The 9,058-nt window shown below is 44.3% G+C and overlaps 1 protein-coding gene across 2 annotated transcripts; it reads right to left on the bottom strand.

Moving 5' to 3' along the window:
- Nucleotides 1–143: 143 nt before the first annotated feature.
- Nucleotides 144–7,868, bottom strand: LOC117404531 (sperm-associated antigen 7 homolog). 2 transcript variants are annotated; one of them, XM_034007396.3, is made up of 7 exons: nucleotides 7,733–7,868; nucleotides 6,504–6,571; nucleotides 5,841–5,929; nucleotides 4,739–4,823; nucleotides 4,185–4,274; nucleotides 3,428–3,584; nucleotides 144–2,898 (listed from the first exon to the last, which is right to left on the bottom strand). In XM_034007396.3, exons 1-7 carry the CDS (start codon nucleotides 7,815–7,817, stop codon nucleotides 2,780–2,782), a joined length of 693 nt encoding a protein of 230 aa, XP_033863287.2. In that variant the 5' UTR covers nucleotides 7,818–7,868; the 3' UTR covers nucleotides 144–2,779. The 2 variants fall into 2 exon arrangements, with proteins under 2 accessions (XP_033863287.2, XP_033863286.2); XM_034007395.3 differs by having other exon boundaries at nucleotides 3,428–3,587.
- Between the last annotated feature and the right edge of the window lie 1,190 nt (nucleotides 7,869–9,058).

The raw sequence follows: 9,058 nt of genomic DNA on the forward strand, positions 1-9,058 counted from the left end.
AGTCGCTGTGAGCTGGAGGCCACCTTCTTGCTAATTAAGATGCATAGCAATGTATGCGAGTCCGGTGTTTTCATTGGCTGAAAGAGACATTATGACTTATAAATAATACCTGTAAAAAAAAATCACAAGTCCGCGTTCTCCCATCACAATGTAAGATCGAACTTTATTATTACAGCAATCCAACACCCAGTTAACATCTTTACAGATTCATCATAATAATAATAATAGGCTAAAACTCAAAAGTGTCAAGTTCCTATAATTTTCAGCACAGCTATTAAATAATAAAACACAAACACAGATAACACAGCAGCATGGTGAGTGTAGGGAGAAAAACCAAAAATAGGTATTTTGAACATTTTACCCCAAATCCTTTTTTTCCCTCCCAAAAGAAACTCAAAATTAGATACACCCGTACATGTAAATCAGTAAAGGGACAAAACTGTCTCACTGTCCCACTGTGTGGTCGTTATCCAGGACAGTGTGTCACAATTTCCCACGTTAGTTACCGATCACTAAAAGAACATGACTAGAACTTAACCAAGAAATCGAGAGCAAGCACACAACAGCAGCTTTATAATATCGAACCATAAAACAAGCACATTAGAGGGCACAGTGCGTCATAACAGTATAATTCCACCGAGGGGCGCTGTTGAAAAAACAAACGCAAAGTCAGAATCGCCACCGGATTCCCTAAAATGGGGATTACAGCTTTAAACTCCTTCTGTCATTACCTATTAATTATTTTTACTTTTTAAAAACATACACGGTTTACCTTTTACCCCTTGAATCTTTCAAAAGTCATAGCGTCGTGTCGCACAAACGCTGCGATCAACGTAAACGGTAGAGCTTTTCATACAAGCTGTAAAGTCTAGGCTGTTCCTACACCAAAGCTAAGTAGAATTATGAACTTGGGACATATCGCCAATGCTTAGCGCTCAGACAAGATTATTCATCTGCATGTTTCAGGGTTTAAGAGCTTGTCAATTACTTCCCTTCCAGTGAGCGTTTTATATTAGAAACTGCAGACAGAGCAAGTCAAGGCTTCAGGATATACATATATATTACACATATACACAGATATATATATGAAAGTGTTCTGTTACACTTTTAAACGACCAGATACTTTGAATAACGGTCTCGTGAGCTGTGCTGTGTAGGAATTTATTTCTAAAACGTCTTAAAACGTGCCCTTCCTGTCTCTCTCTCTCTCTCTCTCACGCATGCCCCAGCTGACTTAATAAAAAATAAAACTCTTCCTTCCTTCCCCTCTCTTTCCTTCCTTCTCTCTGAAATGGTTTTATTTTTCTGTCGGGTACGACAGCGATGGTACTAAACGCGGGGTCTGTGATGAATCTGGGATATGGCCTCTACCCCACACCGTCATGCAAATGAGCCTCATTGACACTGAGAACGCGTTCCTGTGATGAGATCGCACGCGTGGTACTGAAAAATTAAAATATTTCTAAGAAAGTCGAGAGAGGCCGAGCTGACCCTGAGTGGGTTAAAATCAGCTTGATCCTCACACAGCGTGCTGGATTACAGAATATACAGTTAAATATGAAATGGAACACAATTTAACAGCAAGATCAGAATTCTTAAAATATTTATTTTCCCTCCCCGTCGATCGACACGAAGTACTACTGGACCACATTCCCAAAGATTTAAGAAGAAAGTAATTCACTTAAAATAACGGGGGCTCCCGAGTGGCGCATCCAGTAAAAGCACTCGCTAGAGTGCAGGATGCGCTCTATAGCCTGGACGTTGCCGGTTCGAGTCCAGGCTATTCCACAGCCAACCGTGGACGGGAGCTCCCAGGGGGCGGCGCTCAATTGTCCGAGCGTCGCCCAGAGGGAGGGAGGGTTAGGTCGGCCAGGGTGTCCTCGGCTCACCGCGCACCAGCGACCCCTGTAGTCTGGCCGGGCGCCTGCGGGCTTGCCTGTAAGCTGCCCAGAGCTGCGTTGTCCTCCGACGCTGTAGCTCTGAGGCGGCTGCACGGTGAGTCTGCAGAGTGTAAAGAAGCGGTCGGCTGACGGCACACGCTTCGGAGGACAGCGTGTGTTCATCTTCGCCCCTCCCGAGTCAGCGCAGGGGTAGTAGCGGTGAGCTGAGCCTAAAAATAATTGGGCATTTCAAATTGGGGAGAAAATAATAAAAACTAATTGGCAACGACTACATTTTTAAAAAAAATTAATAATAATAATAATAATAATAATAATAATAATAATAATAATAATAATAAAGTTGGTTCGTTCTAAACTTACTTAAAACAGTTTCATGCACATAAAAATATGACAATTAAAAAAAAAATAATAATAATTGTAATTACCCAGAAACATTTGTTAAGATGATCCCCATTTCTCAAAGATGAAATTTTTTTTTTTTTTAAATAATTAAAAGTTTAATTTAAAATTGTATTTAAAACTATGAAAACAAACAAAAAAAGTTAAAACATTTCCCCCCCAAGATAACGAGGTACACATTCAGCCGAGCCAACCTGCTTCTAAACTATCTACAGCAGCGCCAGTCACCCTGGTTGCTTCTTTCCTGTCTGTAAAAACTGAGCAAGGTTTGTATTTTAATGACCTAAAAAGAGACTCGAATCAGAGCGAACGTCCTCCCGGTGTGAAGAGAGTCCACGGTGTGTGATCGCGGTCGATTTAAAACCCTTTTAAAATAAAATAAAATAAAATAAAAATAAGAATCTTTGTATCTCTTTCTGTGTTAGTGTGAAACAGCAGCAGCGGAAGGGGAGGGGGCTCTGGCCCCCCCTGCCCCCCTCTCAGGGGGAGCTGCTCGAACCCGCGCACTCGCCCTCGCTCCTCTTCTGCTTCTTCTTGGCTCGGATGGCGTTCATGGCCTCCTCGATGGAGCGCGTGTCCCGCTTGTTCGCCACGGGCACTGCAGGAGAGAATGAGGGCCGTTAGTCTCGGTTTCAAAGAAACTACAAATGATATTGAAAAAAAGAGTCTACCGGAAGCCATAATAGTAGTACAGTAGTATTTCATGTTAGATTTCGAAATGTCACATTTTTCAATTTGTCATATATGGGGGAAAACTACAAAGCGGTGGTGTGTAATTCAATATGCTAACATCATTCAGCAGGTTTCATTCGACTTTATGAAGCAAAATTAGTTCATTCTATATAGAGGGTGATGCAAAACTTTTGGCCAGAGCTGTATGTAAAGCAGCCGCCTCACAGACGGTGTGTGTGTGTGTGTGCGGTGCAGTGTGTGGTGCTCTGTGTGTGTGTGCGGTATGTGTGTGTGTGTGTGGTGCAGTGTGTGTGTGTGGTGCAGTGTGTAGTGCAGTGTGTGCGTGGTGCAGTGTGTGTGTGTGGTGCAGTGTGTGTGTGTGGTGCAGTGTGTGTAGTGCAGTGGTGTGTGGTGCAGTGTGTGCGTGGTGCAGTGCAGTGCGCTCAGGGCCTCACCGCAGCCGTACGCCTTGTTTGCCTCCAGCGTGTGCGCCGCCTCCTTGGCTGCCGAGACCCCGATCAGGTGGCTGTACTTGTCCCGGTAGTTGCTGTTCGGACACGCCTCCTCCTTCGGGCCTGTCCGAGCCTCCCTCTCCAGCTCAAACTGAGCCTGCTGCTGCGCGGGGAGGAGCGGGTTAACAGAAAAGGAAATAAGACTCCTGTTCCACATCGATGTCACACATTCCGGGTTTTGCTATCAGCTTGATCAGCCAGCACAGTGTCTAGGTAACAAGCTCAGGTGCGTCTGATTAAACTCACAGCAAAACCAGGAACGGATCAAACTGCTGTGCAACGGGAGTCTTATTTCCATCCCTGGGCAAGATTTGAAACGCTTAACAATTAGCCACCGCTTAATGGGCAACCTTCAAATCAGTGAAAAAGTGAACTTGATTTACTATTTATTAAAATCACAGGGATGGAAATGAGACTCCAGTTGCACAGCAGGTTCCCTCCATTCCAGGTTTTACTATGAGCTTGATTCGGATATTCACCCAGCTGCATCACGATTGCATCAAACTGCACACGCAGCACCTAAAACCGAAGTGACATTAAAAATATATATATATATATATATAAATCTGTTTCTTTAGAGCTTTCACCGTAACATAAAAATCTATCTTGCAAAGAATCTTTTTTTTTTGCCTTTACCGCCCCCCCCCCCCGCCGATACCCCTTTTAAGAGTTAAGAGTTAAAAGGGCCACCCCATCATACCTTGAGCTTGCGCTTCTCCTCTGCGATCTGTGGGTCCCACGCTTCGCCCCTCCTGTACGCCTCCAGCTCCTCGTCCGATGGGGCAAACTCCTGCATGGATGGGGGGAGAGGAGAGCAGGTTAAAGAATGGGGCTCGATACCAGGAGGTTCAAATCCCGGCTCAGCCACTGACTCACTGTGTGACCCTGAGCAAGTCTCTGAACCTCCTTGTGCTCCGTCTTTCGGGCGAGACGTAGTTGTAAGTGACTCTGCAGCTGATGCATAGTTCACACACCCTGGTCTCTTATTAAGGGAAGCTTATTAAAAATGTGTTTTTCTACAGGATGTTCAAGGTAGAGAAGATTCAGAAAAAAAAATATATACTGAAAACACATCTAGTTCTACAAAGCTGTTTTAGAAGTAACATGCGAGTTTTGTTACACGACCTCTGTGCAGTTCTTCAAATAGCTGCTGTCCGTGGCTTTTACACCAGGTCTAACAGCTGTGTAGTAAAAAGCCATGAGATACAGCCACAGCTTTCAAGCTGCAAAAAAACAGACAAAAAAAATACTTGCCTTTTTGAAAATCATCACATATCGACTCTCCTCCTCCTCCCCGAATGAAAACGAGGTCAGCCCTGCGACCTCCGCCACATCGTGACTGAAAACACAAAACACACACAATTCCTGTTCCTATCATCCCATTGCTTTCCGATGGAGGCCAGCCAGTGTTGCTCAGTAACAGAAGACTAAAATCAATCCAGCATGCCACTGGCTTCCCTGTACGCCACTGCTGTTGTGTGCGTGCGTGTGTGCGTGCGTGTGTGCGTACGTGCGTGTGTGTTTCTCTTTGCATGAATCAGCCACCAATCCACTGTAACAAGAGCCAACTTTAACACTGCAAAAGGGGGCTCCCGAGTGGCGCAGGATGTGCCCTATAGCCTGGAGATCGCTGGTTCGAATCCAGGCTATGTCACAGCTGACCGTGACCGAGAGTTCCTAGGGGGCGGTGCACAATTGGCTGAGCGCTGCCCGGGTAGGGAGGGCTTAGGTCGGCAGGGGAATCCACGGCTCACCGCGCATCAGCGACCCCTGTGGCCGATAGGGCGCCTGTGGCTCTGCAGCGGAGCCGCCAGATCTGTGTTGTCCTCCGGCACTATAGGTCTGGTAGCATTGCTGTGGATCTGCAGTGCGAAAAATGACGGCTTGGAAGGAGCACGTTTCGGAGGACGCGTGTTTCAGCCTCCGTTTCCTGAGTGGGCGGGGGGTTGCGAGCGGTGAGCCGGGGATACAGATAATAATTGGGCATGCTAAATTGGGGTGAAAACCGGGGTAAAAATAATTGACGACTAAATTTATAAAAAAAAAACACTGCAAAAGAAGAGAGTTTGCCGACCGTGTCCCAACGCGGACCCCGGGCAGTCAGCCCATTATCGAGGTACCTCACCAGACTGCAGCTGACTTCGTCCAATCGTACGCAAGCTTAAATATAAAAGGCTCCGCTCAGGTGCACAGCGCCACCTACAGCTGTGGCCAAAGGTTTTTGCGTCATCACCCTCTGGAACGAACTAACACTGCTTCACTAAGTGGAATGAAAGCTGCTGAATAATGTAACGTTAACGTATTGAAATCGCACGCTGCTTTTGTAAACCGACACATTGAAAAAGGATGCGCTCACATGATGCTTCTCTCAATCTTGCCCATGGGAGGGTACTTCTTCTTCTGCATGTTGCTGTCCTGGATGATTTCAGACACCTCCTTCTCCATCTAAAAAAGGAAACCCAGCGTTAACAGCTGAAAAAAACAACAACACAGCAATCCTGCTCTAATGTGGCTGCAGTGTGGAGTAGTGGTCAGGGCTCTGGACTCTTGACCGGAGGGTCGTGGGTTCAATCCCAGGTGGGGGGGGACACTGCTGCTGTACCCTTGAGCAAGGTACTTTACCTAGATTGCTCCAGTAAAAAACCAACTGTATAAATGGGGAATTGTATGTAAAAATAATGTGATATCCTGTAACAATTGTAAGTCGCCCTGGATAAGGGCGTCTGCTAAGAACTAAATAATAATAATAATAATAATAATAATAATAACACAGACCACTAGATGTCGCTGGTTCTAGATGTGCTTCTATAAAGCCAGGCTGGCTAAACTGGTCCAGCTGCTTGGGGCTTTAAACGACAAGCCGAGGAGTTTTAAAAAGATTCCAAAAGCCGAGATATGTTATCCAATCACAGCAGACCCTCAGTTGAAGCCCCGCCCTCGCCCCGCCCCTTGGTCCTTTCCTCGACCGTAGTATCTGACGTAATTACAAAAGGTACCCCCTCTTTCACAGTAGATGTACCCTTTTTCTGAAGTCGGCTTTCTTTTTCTTTTCATCCTCTTGCATTTTCTTCATGCGGGCAGCTTGCTCTAGATTAACGAGAAAGAAGTAAATATATATTATATTATATTATATAAGCTTCTGGCGGCAGTTTAACCCCATCGGGGCTGCAGAAAGAGGCATACTTAGAGACTGTATTCAGTGTACGGACTGTTAAGTATAGGGAAAGTGAACGGGTTCTCTTTATGTTAATAGTTTGCTTTTGTGGAATCATCCGCCTCCGTGGCCGTAATACTGCGGATAGACAGGAACACATTTTTTAAAAAAAGTTTAAAAAGGCTGTTCTGAGGAGTAAAATACAGTCTGATATTCCTGAAACGGTTCTAGACGGTTGTGTTGCTGGACCTATCGCGTTGTGGGTGTGTTTTTAAAATGGGGGGTACACGGCGGTCACCCCCTCTCCCACGCGTGTTCTCTTACAAGCCAATACAAACCACGTGTTTATTTCTACTTTATCGTAGTTGAGAAAGTTTACAAACGAGAGGAGGCGCCATTCAGCCCATCTTGCTCATTTGGTTGTTAGTAGCTTATTGATCCCAGAATCTCATCAAGCAGCTTCTTGAAGGATCCCAGGGTGTCAGCTTCAACAACATTACAGTTAATGAAAAGTACCGGTCGTTTTGGAGGGTTTTATATTAAGCTTCGATAAAGAAACACAACCATACAAAAAAAAACAACAGTGGCAGTGTTTTATGTGTACACTTCTGTGTATTTTTGTCCAGTTTAATTATTTTTCATGTTAAAAAAACGGCAAAAACTACCTGTATTACGTAAATTTTGATTAACACTTCATATAACATTTCAGTGGTTTCGCTTTAAATATTCAAACACAGCGCAATTACAATGGTATGAGTAAACTCATTAATATTAAAAATAAATTAACATACTGGTAACAAACAGCCAATCAACTTTCAAGCCTGAGGCTAAAATATTAATATTCATGACCCCCAGCTGACTGGCAGCGGTGTTGGCCAACCAACGCCACGGACACGTTCGTAACCCGACCAATAGAAATACAAGGTGGGCGGGTGCTGCTGCGGAGTTTTGGCGTCCCGTCGGTGAAGAGAGCGAGCGGCTGTTAGGTTTGGCGCTCAAAAACATAACCTTTAAATGTCGTTTTAGAGCCGAAAACGTCGTCGTAAGGAAAGTAAACGCGTATGTAAAGGCGTGCGGCGCGATTCGGTTCGTACCTCGGGCTTTTCGCCGGCTCTCCTGGTTCCCGACGCTCGGAGGTTTCTCCATCGAGCTCAGAATTGAACCCAAGAGGTCCGCCATCTTTGACAAACTGAAGCGCTGCGGAAACCCCGCGCCTTAAAGGGGTGGTAGAGACCCTGAAGCGCATGCGCGCTGGGGGCTCTTAAAGGGATTAGGCTTATACCCTTTTAGGTCGGCGTGTCACGTTGCGTTTAAAATTATTATTATTATTATTATTTATTTCTTAGCAGACGCCCTTATCCAGGGCGACTTACAATTGTTACAGGATATCACATTATACATTATTTCACATTATACAGATATCACATTATTTTTACATACAATTACCCATTTATACAGTTGGGTTTTTACTGGAGCAATCTAGGTAAAGTACCTTGCTCAAGGGTACAGCAGCAGTGTCCTCCACTGGGAATTGAACCCACAACCCTCCGGTCAAGAGTCCAGAGCCCTAACCACTACACCACACTGCTTGTGGGTGTTTGTGTGTGTGTGTTTATAAATGAACCTTCCCCAGATATCATTACATTTAGTATCAGCCTGCTTTAGAGCAACGTCCCTTTTGCAGTGAAGCGGCGTTTATGGTGATTTTTACCTGAAAAGAACATATATTCACTGAGATTGTATAGCTGAGAGTCACAATCAGAACTCCATACAGACTAGCACGATGCAGGCTTTTCAGGGCACCCCCCCCCCCCCAATCCATTCTGCACGATGCAGGCTTTTCAGGGCACACCCCCCCAATGCATCCTGGTAAGCGTAGTCCTGCTGTGAAAGAGACCCGAGATATTTAACGAAAAGGTCGTTTTAGCTTTAATAAGGTCGTTTTTTAAAAAATTGATTTCGCTACTTTGCAGACATCAGTTGTAGGACAAATTCTCATCTTATAATAACAGACCCTCGCTTTTTTAATATATATATATATATATATATATATATATATATATATATATATATATATATATATATATATAGTATTTATCTTGCTCTTATTGTATTACTTGTACTGTAACACTTGAAATGTATTTGCTTACGATTGTAAGTCGCCCTGGATAAGGGCGTCTGCTAAGAAATAAATAATAATAATAATATATATATATAAATATATATCTCCTGATTTTGGGGTTAAACCCGGCAAATGGATTAAAAAAAAAATAGTTCAAATCTAATTATTAAGCTCTCTGGTCCCTTCATTAGTGTGGCGTGGCTGTGATCAGACCCCCATAGCAACACATGGAGATGTATAATATTACCAAGGAATTGTATTACTAGGAGTCATGGAGTTTTATAACATAACGCTACAA

Source organism: Acipenser ruthenus, chromosome 50, assembly GCF_902713425.1.
Source record: "Acipenser ruthenus chromosome 50, fAciRut3.2 maternal haplotype, whole genome shotgun sequence".
Classification (NCBI taxonomy): domain Eukaryota; kingdom Metazoa; phylum Chordata; class Actinopteri; order Acipenseriformes; family Acipenseridae; genus Acipenser; species Acipenser ruthenus.

Excerpts from the sequence above, each read along its gene's own strand:
- LOC117404531 (XM_034007395.3), bottom strand. The coding sequence starts at position 7,817 with ATGGCGGACCTCTTGGGTTCAATTCTGAGCTCGATGGAGAAACCTCCG. Across the intron at positions 5,930-6,503 it reads AAGCCGACTTCAGAAAAAGG|ATGGAGAAGGAGGTGTCTGA; the intron begins GTACATCTACTG and ends TTCCTTTTTTAG. Across the intron at positions 3,588-4,184 it reads AGGAGAAGCGCAAGCTCAAG|CAGCAGGCTCAGTTTGAGCT; the intron begins GTATGATGGGGT and ends CTCCCCGCGCAG.